The sequence below is a fragment of the Colletotrichum graminicola genome (assembly GCF_000149035.1).
Source record: "Colletotrichum graminicola M1.001 genomic scaffold supercont1.3, whole genome shotgun sequence".
Taxonomy (NCBI): Eukaryota; Fungi; Ascomycota; class Sordariomycetes; order Glomerellales; family Glomerellaceae; genus Colletotrichum; species Colletotrichum graminicola.
This window is the reverse complement of record NW_007361007.1, coordinates 384,258-401,261: the sequence shown is the minus strand read 5'-3', so window position 1 is coordinate 401,261 and position 17,004 is coordinate 384,258. Positions and strand designations below refer to the sequence as shown.

The following is a 17,004-nucleotide window of genomic DNA, read 5'->3' as shown; positions in this document are numbered from 1 at the left end:
GACAGCCACGCCGTCTGAAAATCTAGACCGTCAGGACGTTCTTGATCGTCGGCCAGAGACATTGTCCGACATCTCGCGCGTTCTTCGATCGAAAAACGCGGGTCCCTACGAGATCACCATGGATGTCATGTTTGAATCCAAATCCGTTTTTGACGCAGTCAAAGTCTCCAGTTTGTTATCTGCGGAACACGTGGCTGATGCTTTGGGGATTGGCCTAGAGGACATTATTTGGCCGGGCTTTTTTGCCCCTGCGCTTGCATTTAAGGTGACGATACCACGCTTCAGGGGTGGGAAGAAGACTTCTGCAGGGAGCTTCATGAAGAGCGATATTCACGGATCGCAGCAGCATCTGGGACTTTCGATTATGAAGTTGCCTCCTGGACTTTTATCGTAATTGGGGGGCCTATTTTTGTTATTGCGTTTCTGAGTGATGCATGTTGAATCTGCGGGTAGAAAGCGGGAGATCCCATCTATATTAGTATGCATCTCCCGCAAGTTGAAGATCACCCGCTCACATGGGTGTAAATTTCATTGTTTTACCCCGTTGACAGTTTTTGAACGAGATACTCTGGCCAGTGGGTTCGTCCCCTCTTCGCCTTCAGACATTCCATTGTCAGTTTCTTTGCGGTCCAAAGCCCCAGATATAGTTGCTCTATGATTCATCCACCGTCTAAATAGGGACTGGATGGTGAACTCTGCCGAACACCCAATCCAAGTTCATAAACCTTGGCCAAATATTTGCGGAGAGATGACGCACCAGCTGGGATATGTGTGGTTTTGTCCCTGTCGATCTTCAAGTCTAGCCGCCAAAGATCAGATGACCCAGGCTGAAACAGCAGTGACGTTTCCGTGGCCAAGGCGGCGCAGCATCACTTTCACCCGGACACACCATTTACGGTTTCGAAACCACTTTGAAGAGAGATATTGGAGACGTCTTTCGCCCGAGACAGTACGGATACCACAAGCCTACCAGAATCCAAGGCCACAATGTCTAACAAAACCATTTGCGACGTTGATACTCCGGACCCCTGGGTCGTGGCGGGCAACGGCAAGTTTTACCTTACCTTCACCCTCGACAACCGCATCGAGATCTGGGCCTCGCATACGCTCGAGGACTTCCACCACTGCCACAAGAGCGTCGTCTGGCACCCCGCGCCCGGCACCCCGTGGTCCGTTAACATATGGGCGCCGGAGCTGCACTACCTCAACGGCCGGTGGTACATCTACACCTGTGGCGCGCCGCCCGGCGTCGGGAACCCGGGCCACCGGACCACGGTGCTCCGGTCATCGTCGCATGATCCGATGGACGCCGGGGCGTGGGAGTTCCTCGGCCCGCTCAAGGGCATGCCGGACCAGTGGTCCATCGACGCGACCGTCTTCAGTCCGAACGGACATGACTTGTACTGCTGCTGGTCCGGGTGGCCGCTCGGCGACACGTCCGACACGCAGCAGGACTTGTTCCTGATCAAGCTGCGCGTGCCGGAGGAGGCGATGCCCGAGACGCTGGTCTGCATCTCGCGGGCCGAGCTACCGTGGGAGCGGCCGGACGAGGGCCGCCGCGGGGTCAACGAAGGGCCCACGTGGGTGAACATCCCCGGCGTGTTCAGCGGCATCGTGTATTCGGCCGACGGTAGCTGGACGAGCCACTACAAGCTCGGGCTGCTGCCGCTCATAGGTCAGGATCTGCTCAACCCGGCGTGCTGGGCGAAGAGATCGACGCCGCTGCTGGTCAGTCATAAGCGGTGCGGGGGTCCTTACGGCCCAGGCCACGCGAGTTTCCTGCCGAACCCGCACGACAGAAGCCGGGTGTACTGCATCTACCACGCAACGAGCAATTATGGCGAAGGATGGGCGAACAGGAAAGCGAGAGTGATTGATATGGGACCGGAATGCTTTGGGCCTCATGCGCACTCACTGTGCTGCGCGCTGGATCGACACGTGCCGAAACACAGCCATGACAGACCACGGGATTCATCATGCATCATGTCATGAGATGTCTGGCTTGTTAGTAATAGCAGATGGTCAAATCTTCAGTCATGAGATAGGAGAATGGAGAAAGGTATGCGTATTTTCTAATGAGTGTCTCAACGGTGAACTTTCAACAGTCATACATATTTCAACCTCTCACTGAATGAGGTATTATTCCAGTATGAACACCCATTCACCAGTTTCATCAAATTCGGTTATGATTTTGCAATTGCTTGCACATGTAGAATTACCAGGGATCGTGTAGTCGAATTATCAGGTCACCACGACGACAAGCAAGGTACAGATTGGAGGCCATGTGGAATGGAACGCCTGGTAATCTCCGAGGAACACGCCGGCTACATTCTAGACTTAAATCATGAAGATTGATGCGTTTGAAGGGCCTCTGTATCAGTGCCCGGCTGTTGAGAACAACCCTGACTCACCTGCCTTTGACTGGGTTCAGTGTCAGCAATCATGTTGAGATGAGTGTTTTCAACCCCCACCTACCGCACACGGGCATTTCGAGGGAAGGTCTGAGACCCTGCGAACAACGTCAAACATTTCAGCTGAACCTGTGATGCAACTCGATCGAATTAGGAAAATGACGTGTCTTGTCGTCAGATGTGGTGACTAACAGCGCCATTGAGGACTTGAAACCTGATGATGATGATGAGAGACGAACCCCGTTAGCATTCATCCAAACACAGACTCGGGTTTGAATGTGGAATCTTGAGTATGCTTTTCATGCGACCATACAACCCCTCGCATCAGACATTGATGACGATTGGAACCGGGCGAACAAGTTGACTGAAGCTTCAGGTTGAATATCGAGTGCCCTCTGCGGCAAAGTTTGATGGGCACATGACATAGTCCAAGGGCTTGAATCATGTCTGTGTATTCATCCGTAGCTCAAGAACCGGGAACACTAGTGGTATCGTTGTTTCCTCCCTAATCCTAATTCATTACCCGGCATGGACGAACCGTCGTATCTTCATAAGAAAATGTTATGCGTCATAAGGAAATATTACGGAAGCGCGAATGCGCCTCGTTGGCTTTTGGCAAGCACTTTAGAGTCCGTTGGAAGCACAACCAAAGGGCTTGCCGACTGTGCCGGCCCGGAATTCTTCGATGATACCCTCGACACTGGCATACGTTCCAGCCGTAAGGAAAAGAAGACCGGTGAGAATGATGATGATGTTGAGACCCATGGACGCCCAGTCAACAAGCTTGTTCTGTTTCGGTAGCCCGGCGCGGTTGTCGGCGCTCCTCATGCGGAAGTAGGCCAGACCCCAGAAGATGAAGCCGAAGAAGGAGTCGAAGAGAGAAGACATGAGAGAGAGGACTAGGGGCAATCAGTATTGCTCATGCAATGTTGAGCGGGCGGGCGGGCTTACGAGAGGAGAAGAAGGGAATCAACTCGGCGATCAAGAATGCCAAAAGCCAAAGCGCCACTGTTTTTGGGTGTCAGTTCGGCATGATTTCCCCCCCCAGCAGCTGCGGTCTCTGCACTCACGAAGAATGGTGGCCCACGAGCCCCAGCCGATGATGGTGTGCTCGTGCAGGTGCTTCGTTCCCTTGAACAGGCGGAAGAAGAGGAAGCGGGCCGAGACACTGGCGTACAGGACGCCGAGGAAGACGAGTGTCGGGATCATAAAGGAGAAGGATACCTTCTTGTACACGTCCTCGAGGGAGCCAAAAGCCGGGGCGGTCATGTACTGGTTGCCGACGAAGGCGTACACAACGGCGCCGACGATGCTGAAGACGATGATCTCGCCGATGGTGACGGCCCAGAGAGCTTTCGGGAAGTCGCTGGCATAATTAGCACATCGGATCGGTGTTTGGCAAGAAGAGGGAGGGGGCGGTGTCCTATCGCCTACCGAGGGTCTTTCATCTCAGCAATGAAGCTAGGCAATGTGATCTGGCCGATGAAGGTGTAGCTGATGTTCAAGAAGGCGTTCATGCCGGCCACAAACGTGGTAGACATGACCGGAACGGCTGTGACAATGGGGTTGCCGCCGGTTTGGGTTACGCCGCTCGCGTCAACGTACGTGGACCGGGGGTCGTAGCCGGCGGGATGCGACTGGACACCAGCGAAGATGGTGGCCAGCAGCACCGAGATGAAGGTGAAGACCGCCGAGGCCGTGCCGGCCTTGGAGAGCGAGTCGAACGTGCGGGGCAGCGAGCAGACCCAGCAGATGACGGTGACGACGATGGAGAAGACAACGGTTCGGCAGACGACGGGGTCGGACTCGGTCATCGTGTTGAGGTACTTGGCGCCGACGAGGACGTGGAGAGCCTGGCCGACAGTCAGCATAGCACTCGCTTGTTGGAGTCCCGTATGTGACGGACCTGGATGAACTAGGCGGGGTTAGCACTCTGGACCGGGCACGCTTGGATACAGACACGAGGACACTCACGGTGTTGTTCAAGATGAACATGACGGCGGTGGCGTACCACGCCCATTTCTTGCCCCAGAAGAGCATCTGGCCAATATCGCAGACGTCGCGGACTTCTGGATGCCTCAAGCAGAACTGCCAGAGAACCAGAGAACTACGAGCCGGGGGGTTCAGCGTTAGTGGGGGAGTTCCTCCATTTCATGCCAGGCGCGGGGACGGACGACGTACGTGTAGAGAACTATGAGGGCGATGACGGCGGTGAGGATCAGCCCGGGCACGAGCCCGAGGACGCTGTATGACCACGGGAAGCTCATGATGGCCTGAACCGTCAGCAAGTGGAGCACGGCATGGCTCGACTAGAGACTCGGAGATACTCACTAGGCAGATGTACTCGGAGAAGAGCAGGCCAGCAGTCTGCGTATGACCGTTAGCATGCACGCGCGCGCACACACGCCGGCGTCTGGGACACCTGATTGAGATCCTACCTTTTGCCAGCTGCAGGTCCGGTACTTGATAGCATGGCCGTCCTCCTCGGCGAGCTGCTTCCCCAGGATGGCGTCGGGGCTCTCTTCGCCGTCCGAGTGCTCCCCCAGGCCCTCCTGGCGAGGAGCTATCCGGGGGCCGACTTTGGTCTTGCGGCCGCCGAACCAGGCGCTGAGGCCGGTCTGGTCGCCGGTCTCGACATCTGAGCGTGCGAAGGCGAGCTCGGCCGCGCCTTTGTCGCCGGGGGCGGTCCCGGGTTGGCGCAAGTCCTTTTCCATGGCGCCAATTGGTGTCGCGACGATACGATGCGTCGGCAGGACACCTTTCAGCGGGAAGAGGTGATGGATAAGCGGGCGACGCGCCGAATGGGAATCTGTCAAGGGGGTGGGTGCCAGACAACGGCCGATGCGTGCGATGAGATGAGGTTGCGTGTGAGAATTATGCAACGCTACGACAACGACACGACTGACGGGTCACGGACGTGATGGAGAGGGAAGGGAATGGATGAAGAGAAGGACGAGAGATGAGACAGAAAGTTCGGAACAGACTCGGTATTATCAAGCACGGATATGTTGGAGCAGAGTGCGCGAGCACGTGGGAACGTGCAGGTTTAAAGAGGAGGAGAGAGCAGAGACAGAAGACGAGAACGATCAACCAGATCGGTCCGAGTTCACACAGGCCGAAAACTGCAAGAATTGTTTGATCCCGGACAGCTGGAGACTTGAAAGATACAGAGTTGCAACCCTCGACGCGGAATGGGCTGGCTCCCTGCAGGCTACCTGCGGTGCTACGCAGTTAAGCGTTCGCCTTCTGCCCGCCGCACGGCTGGGAAGAAGCCGGTACATGGCACCGCGTGGAGGGCGGGACGTCGCATGCTAAAAGGGTCGGCCAGAGATTGCAATATCCGCCAGCAGCGGACTTCCTCCAGTCAAAGGTGGTGAAATCGTAGCGTGGATCGATGTCAAGGAGAAGGGCCCAAGGTGTGGTGGGAACCGAAAAGAGCGCGCCCCCGGTCAGTGATCTTCTCTTGTCCTCCCCCCCCCCCCCCCCCCCCCCCCCCTTTGTTTCTTTCCCAACGCCCCAAAAGTTAATACCTAGGGTCGCGAGGAGAGTTGCCGAGGTCGCGGGGCACGTCATTGCAGGACATGGGCAGGGCGGAGTGGTTCGTCGGTGGATGAATCCCCCAGTCCCCAGCAAGCATCTTGCAGTAGTGTGCGGCGACAAGAGGAAACACCTACCTCATGAAGACGCCACGAAGGTGCCGTCCAAGGGGCCGCCGACATTGGTCGCTGGAGGGATCGAGTGGGATGTTGCAGCCAGTCTAAACTAGCGGCCGAGTGTTATATCACAGTCTACGGAGTACACAATACAATGCTACCAACGTGGACGAACGGTTGTCTTGTCTGCCGTCTCGAAGCCGATAAAGAAGAAGCTGGTCGGGCTATACAAGTGCTCCTCTCTCTCTCTCTCTCTTCCAAACAGAAACAGACCCCAGGGAAGCTGGGTTCGCAGTCGTTGAAGCGCTAATTGACATGCTTGCTAAATGTCAAGCGGATCGACAAAGACAAGCATCGTAAGGATGCGCCACCAGAAAAGCTTGCTCGTGCTAGTGACGTCGTCCCCCGTCAGCAACGCACCCCTGCAACGGCTACGGGGGGCAAAGCAGGCAACGCGGCGAGACGGAGGAGCCATGCCAGCGCCAAGAAGCGGCGCCGGCAGGCGTGGGAAGGGAGAGGTTAAGAGATGGCCAAGAGATGAGGCACTTTGTCTCGGCCCGCGGGTGGATGAAAGCTTGGCAGCTGGATGCCTCTGAACGGGTGTTTGCTGTTCTCCCATTCACTTCGACTTTGGCCCCCGAGCGTGGTGACATGAACAGTATTTGCACTTTGTCGAACGAGAACACCCACGCACTGGGACATCTGTTTACCATCTGTGCCATTGGGCACCTAGTGAGCTCTGTATGCGTGAAACAACGTAGCATAGGGTCCTTGAAGAGACTTTCAGGCTTGAAACCATTGTATATGGATGGTTCAGTATCCGTACACCTACTAATAACTGTGGTCCCCTCCACTTCCCCCGTCTGCCTTAGCCCGTGGGCTGACCAAGACCAAGGATTGCTGCATGCGACATGGGCAGGCCGTTGGACAATGGGGAGGGTAGGTAGGCCGCGGAGATCAAGCCGTTGAGCTGTGGTCACTGTCCGCACCGCACTGGACCGTCTCTCGAACAGGCTGCAGCATTAGCCCTGTACTCGAGGGATCTGCCTTCTTATGGAATAAAGCAGATGTGCCAGCCGGAGATGGCGTCGGGAGTCTTTGCGTGTGTTTCAGGGCTTAGCCGGCTCCTTGCTTCGACCGGGCTTACATGGTGAAAATGCCAAACCAACCAAACGTGGCGAACGTTGCTTTGACACATGGAAAACGCGCAGCAAATGTGGCATACATACCCGCCCTTTCGAGATGTGACTCTGGTAATTGCACTAGTGCGCCGACTTGAACTCGGGATCCGGCAGCCATCCATCTCTCCCCAGGAATATGGGCCGCATGGTCAAATTGCGCCATCGGTAATTAAAATTGCATCAGAGCATGAAGAAGATAGAAAGCAAAGCTAACTCGGTGGCTCTATCAACGTTTTTACGTACGCTAGGTACACACACACACACACACACACACACACACACACACACACACACACACAAGCCAACCTAAACCGGCAGGACGGGTTTTTTTGCCTCTGCTCTGTACTCCGTACTCGGTGCAGGATGTACTTTTTGTATATTGTAGTAGCCTCTTGTGGAAGTGGCAGGGTTCTGTTGATCCCCAGAATCCGCCCACACACTTGTTCTCTCTATTCTGTGAGCATTGCAGAGAGATGTCACCATGATATACCATCTGCCCGCAAACAACTGTCCCATTTGCGCCGTCTTCCATGCAAACCACACGCGCGCGAGGGGGGGGAAAAGGGAGAGTCTAAATACAACGCTGGGATGATTGTTGTCCTGTCCTGTCCTGGATCACGTCGCACTGGAGCTTACTACGCCTGCGTCTCGTCCCAGTCAACCCATCTCCGGATGACCTCGTCCACCGCCCCGATGCCCTTCTTGGACGTCTGCACCTCGAACCACTCGCGGTGGACCTGGTTGCACCCGTCGCAGGTGATGGGCCCGGCGTGCAGCCCCAGTCCCGCCAGCTCGATGTGAATCAGCCGCTCGACGCGGTGGACGTGCGGCGTCATGCGCGGCTGCTCCCCGGACGCGGCGCTCGCGCCCGGCAGGTAGGGGTAGTACCGCAGCACCTCGATCTCGTACGAGCACTGCTTGGTCCACTGCTGCATGCGGCGCTGCACGTTTGGCCGCCCGCCCGATCTTGATGAGCATCTTGTCGCCCGCCGACGCGCCGCCCGTTGGCCTTTTGCGAAGGCCGAAGGACGTCGCTCGACCGACGCTGCCGCCCCGCGCCCCCGCGCCCGGCGAGGGCGACGCAAGCCAGCGACCCGCGCCTCCTGCAGCGCGCCGCTCCTTCTTGGACGTCGGCATGATCCAGAACATGTAGATGTAGCCCGGCTCCTCGGAGCTACCATACGGGCGGGCCAGCTCGGCCATTAAGGCAGAGGCCGTCTGCGGATCGGTCGACGGCGGGATGAGGGAGAGGTACTGCGCCGTCTGGGAGGTTGACAGGGGCTGCGGCGACGGCTGCTGGGAGGAGCTCTTTCGGGAGCTGCTTGAGGCGCTCGGTCTCGGCCGGCCGTTGGAAGGGGGGGACAGGAGCTGGCTCGAGGGGCGGGGCATGGGCGCGGAGCCGCCGTTCTGCACCGGTCGCGGCTGGGGCCGTGGTGCCGGCTGGGGGTCATCGTGGACTTCGTCGATGGGGAGGGAGAAGCAGAAGCAGAAGTGCAGCATCTCCTTTTCCTTCTTCGGCGGCCGGGTGTTTCCGTTGGGGCGTCCGCCCTGCGGTCGGCTCTGCTTCTTGGTCGGGTTGGACCCGACGTCCACGAGGCCGAGGCGGTCGGCGAGGGTGTCGATGCTGGAGCGCTGCTCCAGGACGGGCCTGCCGGACAGCCTGGGCCCTGGACTCGACTGTGCAGAGCGGCTGGCCGCCTGGTCCCTGTGGTGGTGGCAGTAATGTGACTCCTCCACGACAGTCGGCGATAGCTTCTTGCCGTTGACGGGCGTGACCGGGTTTCGGCACAGGTTTCCGGCACCGGTGAGGCCTTTACAGGTCGTGTTCGGGTCTTTGGAGTCGGACCGCTCGAGGCGGTCTTCGGGGGTGTTGGCAATGTAGCCCATTGCGGCGCACTGTTCGTTCGGGGTCGGGTCACAATGGGATTGTTCGTGATCGATATCGATTGTTCGTACGAGCCAAAGCTTGATCTTTTGACTGGGAATGCCAGATTCGGTGGGAAAGGGCACGAACACAGCTCAAATACGATAGCGACGGTAACTGGACGACACGTCAAGCAAGATAAAGAGCGGTAGGGACAGAGGTAGAGAGTATATAAGAAATAAAAATAAAAAGGGTGCTTGACTGGGTAGTTATCGTGACGCAGTTGTGTATGTTTGTTTCTCGAAGCGACTCACGACCCCGGCATGCGTAAATCAAGGCTGTCCCCTCTCCCAAGACAAGACAGGACAAGATAGCCTCGCGAGTGACGAGCTACACAGGATGCAGCGCCAGCAGCAAGAGAGAGCACCCACACGATGGCCCATCTTGACTGATGTTGGCCCCATGTCACGAGGTGGGCGCTGACTTGTCGTGACTAGGGGGCATCGAGCCCGCTGAAGCTCCTGAAGGGGCCTGCCTCTGAGAAGCTTCCATGTCGACAGGGGTGGGTGTAACACGTGTGTGTGTCTGTGTGTGTGTGTGTGTGCGTGTGTGTGCGTGTGGGAGATGTTGGCGCCCAAACCGCGCCGACTGGAACGCGATGTCATGATGTGGCGCGACATCAGTGGCTGGTGCTGTGTGGCTGTACCCACGTGCCCTAATGTGGCTGTGCGGCGGCGGCACAGCCTCATCTATCCCATTGTGGCTTAGGTAATTTCTTTCTTTCTTCCTCCTCAGCCACACCACGCTTGACCCGTGAAATCTGTATCACAACATCAGGAACTCCATCACCATCTCTGCATCGCTGACTCACTTTGAGTGGTTCCTCGTTGTACGGCTTGGAATATGACTTGATTGCAAGCGCATGTTCTGTTGCACGAAGCAAACTCAGACATCAAGGCTCCAGTGCATGAGATGTCTAGACGCAGCCGCTCTCACGCACCAGACCCGAAGTGCCCGGGTGGTCCAAAGGCCGGCCATGAGTCAGTTGCAAGTCAGCCGCGTGGGCTGCGCTTGGTGCTCAAATACCGAGGACTTCATCGCATGTCTTTCAATTTCGCTCATTTGGCTTGCGGCAGTAATGTAGCCCATGCCTATGGGTGAGAGGGGGACCCCCCAGCTCTGGACACGCTCTGCATTCGCAAGGGCACCCGCACCGTGACGAAGGCGTCGGCTCGATCAACAGCCAAGCTGCCATTATCGGGCTTGATATAAAGGCCGAACAAGCCGGCGAGCCCGGTTTTCAAGGCTACGACTTCTGAACCCTTGCGTAGCTCATCCAGTCGAGCCCCATCACTTATGGGTCGCCAACATTGGCATACGTAACTTTTCACTAGGTATGGTCTCGAGCATCACATTCATACCGCAGGCCACAGCTCGAATTTGTTCAAAGGCCGTTTGATGAGTATGTCTCTAGCGTTGATGAGACTTGCATCCGGGCGGCCTGGGAGTCCCCTGTTGCCGTACCGCGGATGGGCTGACCGCCGCATGTTTGTCATTACGGTTCGGGGCGCGCGACTAATCAGCGAGTCGGCGGTCAAAACGGACCAGATCCATCTCAGAAGAAGACTGCTGCTCCGGCAGAGTGCGCGAATCCGAACAATGACCAACATGACGTTAAACGAAGCTCGTAGCTCGTTCCAGACCGGGCACAATGACTTGCTTTGAGGGCACTCATATTGCCGGTGTTTAATGATACCTAATTGCGAGAGACAGGAACATGGCATTCTCTCACCATCTAATTACCAGTTCGCCAACATACCGCCTACTCGTCCCCAGCGTACAGCTAGCTACCCTGGGGTAACGACCAGAATCACACCATAAACAGACCATCGGTAAGTGGATCATCCGGGTGGAGCAGCCTTGGGATATGGGCGCCTCTACGGATACATAATATGTATTACCTCTTCCAGCTGGACAAGCATCGGCTCTGGGCCCGTAGGTCTGGTTCGTCCTTCGCGATCCCTGTTGCAGCGTCTGACATTCTGACAAAGAGACTCAGAGGGAAAGAGGATGAATCGAAACCAAGGCGATGACCAGTTGCCGCCTCTGGACTTGTCGGTCTTACCAGCGACATATCCAACCAATGCTAGAAGCATCTCCCGACGTGCAGTATTCGTATTCGGGATGGGCTCTCCTATCCTCAATGTAGAAGCACAAATTGACCTTGGCGAGGTGAAAGATACGTCGCTTTGTCGTACCACACCTCCTGAGCGGATGCCGGTGAATTTCGATCATGCCACTGGCATCTGCCCCCCCTGCACCGTTCCCGAGTCTGCAAACAACGATCCAAAGCCCGCGCCATATCTATCCACACGCGCAGCTGTTAGTGCACGAGATCCAGGTCCCCGCTGCATGTATATGAATGTTTATAAGTCTTTAAGCTGGCCCCTTCTCTGTTTCCTGCTCTCTTATTAAACCAGGTACCGCTGTTTTGTCTTGCTCCAAGACCGGCCTCTCGTCTTTCTTCCAGTCCCTCTTTCGCTCTCTCACTCAAGTTGGGGTGCACTTGACACCATGGCGTCCTGGTAAGCCACCACCAGATACTCGTTTCTTGCGATGCATAATCCGACATCAGCTTACACATTCAACGCAGGAACTCGACTGTCGTGTTCCCCAACCACACCTCCACCCAGGACTATTTCGGCGTGCTCGACGACGTCAGCAAGTACAATGTCCAGCTCAACATCCTCGAGCGCCTCTGGGCGGCATGGTATGTGTGGATGCAGAACGACATCCTCGCCACAGGCATCATGACCTTTGTCATGCACGAGGTCGTTTACTTTGGCCGCAGTCTGCCATGGATCATCATCGACGCGATCCCCTATTTCCGCAGATGGAAGATCCAAAAGGTGCGCGCCTCCGGCCCCTTGGTCTCGTTCACGCTACGGATGACCACATGTCGTCCTGTCGAGCCCATACAATAGAAATCAACTGACGATTCCCCCAGCAAAAAATCCCAACCTGGAAAGAGCAGTTCGAATGCGGCGCCCTCGTCCTCTTCAGCCACTTCACCGTCGAGCTCCCGCAGATCTGGCTCTTCCATCCCATCGCCACCTGGTGCGGCCTCGACTACGGCGTGCCCTTCCCGCCCTGGTGGAAGACGGCCTACCAAATCGCCATCTTCTTCGTCCTTGAGGACACCTGGCACTACTGGGTGCACCGCGGCGCCCACTGGCCCCCGATCTACAAGGCCGTCCACAAGCTGCACCACTACTACTCGGCGCCCTTTGGCATGACGGCCGAGTACGCCTCTCCGATCGAGGTCATGTTCCTCGGCCTCGGCACCATCGGGTCCCCCGTACTCTGGGTCCTCATCACCAAGGAATTGCACCTGTTCACCATGTACTTGTGGATAATCTTGCGCCTGTTCCAAGCCATCGACAGCCACTCCGGCTACGACTTCCCCTGGTCCCTGAGGCATGTCCTCCCCTTCTGGGCCGGCGCCGAGCACCACGACGTGCACCACGAGAAGTTCATCGGTAACTATGCCTCGAGCTTCCGGTGGTGGGACTACATCATGGACACCGAGGCCGGTGCCGAGGCCCACCAACGCAGGCGCGAGAAGAGGTTGGCCAAGGCCAAGAAGGCCCAGTAGATGCTTCGCGAGTATCTCCAGACGGGACGGGATAGGAGGGGGAAATCAAGCATGCTGATAGAGTAGTTCCCGGTAGGGTTCGGAGAGGCCGAAGTCGTCTAAAAAGGACCAGGCCGTGTGTTCTTTTTTCCACGGCCGCAGTGACAACATTGTTATAAGGAATTGTAATTTGACTAGATTTATACATGAAATATGACGATCCCTATCGTCAGCTTGTTTAACGTCACAGAACGTCACCTTGATTTCCCTCGACAACTAGACTCGTGTATTCGGGGGCATTTCTCGGCGGATTACGAGGTAATGCAATGGATCCTCGCCTGATGGTTTGCCTCGACGGACCTAAGGACACATCATCCCAGAACTCCAACTACTGAGATCCGTAAGATATTACGACAAGTGCGTAACTTTTTCTCGAATATCTCGGTGGCAACAGCCCAAGATGGAAACCATTTGTCTGTTGTTGATTCATAGCAACTGAAAAGGGTTTTGTAGGCTTCGTCTACAAACCCGAAAAGGGGTGTGTTACGGTAGTTCGGTATTTGATCCCCTAGTCATTGGTTGTTCTATCATACGACTTTCAAGATGTTTTGAATATCCCCCGTTCCTGACTTCCATGATCCTTATCAGGGTGTTGGCATGAGTTTGAATCCATATCTGACGTAGTTGGCGGTGCGCACTAAAGCAAATCGTGGGTTTCGCCAAGCTGCTCTTTGGAAAAGAATACGGAGGCTGGGAAGAGCATGTAACAGAGCAAAACAAAGCGGGCGATCTGATGAATTCTTATTCAGGCATCGACGCATACAATACTAGCAGTAAGCTGACCGAGCCCAAGATGGCAGTGCTTGATTATACGAGAAAATAGGGCTGTCATATCAATATTTTTTATAAACGAATGGCTATTCGCCAGCAAAAGCAAGGGCCTGCATCACCACCACTTTGTGTGTATGCCCAGCTCTTTCGGTCCTAGAACAACCATGTTGGCCCCAAGGTGCATTGACCGTCAGCTCGAGCTAGTAGCAGACAACCAAAATCCCTTATCCGTCATCGTATCACATCTCGTCCTACCGTGAAACGATGGAACCCATGCATGTAAGCGATGCGCCGATGCGGCACGCCGTATCCCCCTTTAGGCAGCGTCCAAGGGCGTAGCAAGATTGGGCCAAGAACGTTGCAGGACTTTCATTGGGAATCTCACGATGCACGAGGGAAAACCACCTTGCTGAAAAATGACTTTGGAGGTGATGTGCAACTGGGTTGACCTGTCTACCTGGTTCTTTCTCATCCCTATAATTGTCAGCAGACTTCGTCGCTGAGGGCTGCAGTTCTTGTGTTATATTTCAGCTGTCTTACTCTTACCCAAGGCATTCTGCGCTACCTTCTTCCTGCCCTGGCCGCGACAGCCGTCCTAGCCAAGACTGACCAAGAGGGTGGCACGTCCTTCACCTCGACCGTCACCGTCGACCCCTCTCCGGGATATGGCAACACCTACGAGACAGTGATCTGGTATGTCCCCGATACGCTCGAAATATGCAGAGGTGTCGACTGCGGCGGCGGTCACGCCCCGCCTCGTAAGGTTCCTGGCTGTCCAGCATACTCCGGCACCGACACCGTCACCGCGAGTTTCCTCACCACCAACCCAGCCGCCAAGCCAACGGCTACGCCTACAGCTCTAGATGGTGCAACGGTGCAGACCAGCCCGGTCGCCAAGCTTACCCTCGTACTGCCCGTGTCTACGGGAGAGAGCGCGCCCACAGGCCAAAGGAGCAGCGCATCAGAGGGCGATAGCACGACGACGGCTACTGGTCCTGCTGCGACTGCTGCCACGGTGGCGACAGACAGGAGCGGTACTCAGAGCGGAACGGAGGCGGGTTCGACCAACGGGGTTCCGGCGGGGGCGGGGCCGACAGCTCGAGCGGGCGTGGCGGCAGTTCTCGGTCTTGCTGTCGCCGCTGTGGCGCTTGCTTGAACCCCAAAGATGCCAAGTTGGAATCTGAGGAATAGCGAGCTGGCTATTTAAGCGATGACTGGGTATGACAAGCGAGCGATCGAAAACGTAATGCTCTATGATCCAAACTGGAACATTTCTGGCGCGGAGCAGTACCACGTAGTCCCCGTCAATCTTGACAATGGCTTGTGCTTCGTCTAAAACAGTTCTTGACACACTTGGCAGAATGTCTACGCGTAGCACATGCCCGGCGTTATGGTACCAACTTGGGCTCAACTTAATGTTCAGACAATACAAGATGAACTCTGATCATAGCTCCGGGGTTACACGTCTGATACTTCAGAGCTGCTTTGACCAATTTCCGAAGGCCCCGAGTTACCGTCTCCGACCTGACAAATTCCACAACTGAACTCGATCTGCATTGCAGAACCCCGCAAGCCCAGCTATGATGTGCCGGGATCGTCGAGTTATTGCTGGGCCATTTAACCTTTCGCCTGGGTGAAGGGCATGAATCACGGATTAGAACCAGAGGCCGAGACCGACAAATTGAGCCAGTGAAGCCGCCGCGGGCCGCCGCGCGCCTTCGAGGCATCAACAACACCCCGCACTTGTCAGGTCCCCGGTTCCCGGCAAGCCTGGATCTGCTTGAGCTTCGAGTTTCACATGAGGGATTGAAGCATTCACGACACGTATTATGCACCGTTGTTTGTAATGCGATCGCCTCTTGGGTAATTGTTAGTCGACCGTTTAACCCGAGGACCCGAGTTTGGCTGCTGGTGATAACCTATGCAGCAGGGTAGGTAGCTGTTCAGCTACCTTCTGCTATTCGCCGTCCAAGCTTCATCCGTCGAGTTTCCGTGCACCGCACATGTACCATGTCGGGACGAGCTGAAGACCGGCAGCGTGGAACGGCACTTCCGCATAACACATGAGTCAAGGGAGCACCGAGGCGAAGCTCATATATAAGTTCCATAAGCCCCCTCGGCTTACAACACAGTCTAGAAGAGCATCTTCATTCAACAACCTATCAGTCTAACCCGAACCGAGAATCAAGTACCGTAGATCGGACACTTTCTCGCACCACCAACTTTTCTCCTCACATTACCACACCCATTTCGACAAAATGGCTTTCTGCGTTGTTATTACCCCCAAGGTTCGTGCCGACAAGAAGGAGGAGTTCCTCGCGGCCTGGCCCAAAGTCAAGGAGGAAATTTCCAAGCAACCTGGCGTCGTTCGCGTGGCCGGTGGTCAAGTTGTCAACGAGAGCGGGACGCCCGTGACCGAGTTCAAGTATATCCAAACCATAGGTAAGTGTCGTCCCATACCTGACAGCTCGAGCCTGCAAGTCTGACAGAACTTCCTCTAGTTTTCAACTCAGAAGCGGATGAGAAGGCTTTCGCCGAGTCAGCGTGGGTAAAGGATCATAAAGCCGAAAGCGAGAAATTTTGTGACGGTCCGCCACGCATCGCCAAGTTCGAGACCGGCCCCCTTCACGACGAGAAATCCAAGGCCTTTGCGCAGTTCGCATTCCTCAATATAACAGACGAGAGCAAGCATGAGGAGGCGAAGCAAGCGTGGCAGGATCTCGCTGCAGCCCTTGGACAGACCCCAAAGTTCGGTGGAAGGGGTATAGGTGACGAGCAGAGTACTGGAATGGGTGTTCTGGGCTGGGATAGCGAAGACGTAAGTCGCCTACATCTGCATCTCCTGAATTTTGATGCTGACGGCTTGAACACAGGAAGCCGGAGCGGCGTATACTAAACCGGAGGCCCAAGCTGCTTTGCAAAAGTACAAGAGCTTTGGAAAAGACGTGGCAGTCTTGGTCAAGCTGGAGGCATGAAAATGCAGATGAGGGGATCATGATCCGTCATCTCTGACAAAAGATATGGCCTCACCGGCTTGCGTAACGGTATTAGCTAAGCTAAATATAACTAGCTATCCCGTTTTGTTTCGTGTCAACTAAAGGGAAGATGATCCATAACTATGTTAGGTGCTTTCTCCAGCTGTGCAGCATGATTGTCACACAACATGTCCAAAGCCGGTGCCCATTTTGTATTGAGAACCTCTTATGATACTCTCAGAAGCATGAAAGAATAAGGCGAGCATTTTGATGTTGCGAGCAATACACTCTTACCACGTATCTGCCTTCAAGCCAATGACGCTTAAACAAAAGTAAAGAGAGCAGAAGGATCACCGTTACCCGTTTCCAATGGCTTGCACGGAACGGATTTTCTCACAGGTGCGAATACTGCCAAAATGCCCCAAAGTGGCTGCTGTTACGCTGGTAGAATGGGA

General features: G+C 55.6%; 7 protein-coding genes across 7 annotated transcripts; 5 read left to right on the top strand and 2 right to left on the bottom strand.

Annotated features, from left to right (window-relative positions):
* Positions 1 to 52: 52 nt before the first annotated feature.
* Positions 53 to 394, top strand: GLRG_01025 (CAIB/BAIF family enzyme; the record flags this gene model as incomplete). Its single annotated transcript, XM_008091710.1, has 1 exon — positions 53 to 394. A coding segment is annotated over one exon (342 nt), but the record flags the coding sequence as incomplete, so codon positions are not given.
* Positions 395 to 987: 593 nt separating this feature from the next.
* On the top strand, positions 988 to 1,992 carry GLRG_01024 (alpha-L-arabinofuranosidase II; the record flags this gene model as incomplete). The annotated part of the gene is made up of 1 exon (XM_008091709.1): positions 988 to 1,992. The coding sequence occupies one exon, from the start codon at positions 988 to 990 to the stop codon at positions 1,990 to 1,992; it is 1,005 nt and encodes a 334-aa protein (XP_008089900.1).
* Positions 1,993 to 3,035: 1,043 nt separating this feature from the next.
* GLRG_01023 (transmembrane amino acid transporter) lies at positions 3,036 to 5,125 on the bottom strand (the record flags this gene model as incomplete). The annotated part of the gene is made up of 8 exons (XM_008091708.1): positions 3,036 to 3,310; positions 3,363 to 3,419; positions 3,482 to 3,777; positions 3,846 to 4,264; positions 4,380 to 4,518; positions 4,593 to 4,684; positions 4,743 to 4,778; positions 4,850 to 5,125. 8 exons carry the CDS (start codon positions 5,123 to 5,125, stop codon positions 3,036 to 3,038), a joined length of 1,590 nt encoding a protein of 529 aa, XP_008089899.1.
* Positions 5,126 to 7,902: 2,777 nt separating this feature from the next.
* Positions 7,903 to 9,132, bottom strand: GLRG_01022 (uncharacterized protein; the record flags this gene model as incomplete). Its single annotated transcript, XM_008091707.1, has 1 exon — positions 7,903 to 9,132. The coding sequence occupies one exon, from the start codon at positions 9,130 to 9,132 to the stop codon at positions 7,903 to 7,905; it is 1,230 nt and encodes a 409-aa protein (XP_008089898.1).
* Positions 9,133 to 11,683: 2,551 nt separating this feature from the next.
* Positions 11,684 to 12,764, top strand: GLRG_01021 (fatty acid hydroxylase superfamily protein; the record flags this gene model as incomplete). The annotated part of the gene is made up of 3 exons (XM_008091706.1): positions 11,684 to 11,694; positions 11,763 to 12,018; positions 12,117 to 12,764. 3 exons carry the CDS (start codon positions 11,684 to 11,686, stop codon positions 12,762 to 12,764), a joined length of 915 nt encoding a protein of 304 aa, XP_008089897.1.
* Positions 12,765 to 13,990: 1,226 nt separating this feature from the next.
* Positions 13,991 to 14,730, top strand: GLRG_01020 (uncharacterized protein; the record flags this gene model as incomplete). The annotated part of the gene is made up of 2 exons (XM_008091705.1): positions 13,991 to 14,002; positions 14,065 to 14,730. 2 exons carry the CDS (start codon positions 13,991 to 13,993, stop codon positions 14,728 to 14,730), a joined length of 678 nt encoding a protein of 225 aa, XP_008089896.1.
* Positions 14,731 to 15,832: 1,102 nt separating this feature from the next.
* Positions 15,833 to 16,549, top strand: GLRG_01019 (uncharacterized protein; the record flags this gene model as incomplete). Its single annotated transcript, XM_008091704.1, has 3 exons — positions 15,833 to 16,016; positions 16,076 to 16,392; positions 16,448 to 16,549. 3 exons carry the CDS (start codon positions 15,833 to 15,835, stop codon positions 16,547 to 16,549), a joined length of 603 nt encoding a protein of 200 aa, XP_008089895.1.
* Between the last annotated feature and the right edge of the window lie 455 nt (positions 16,550 to 17,004).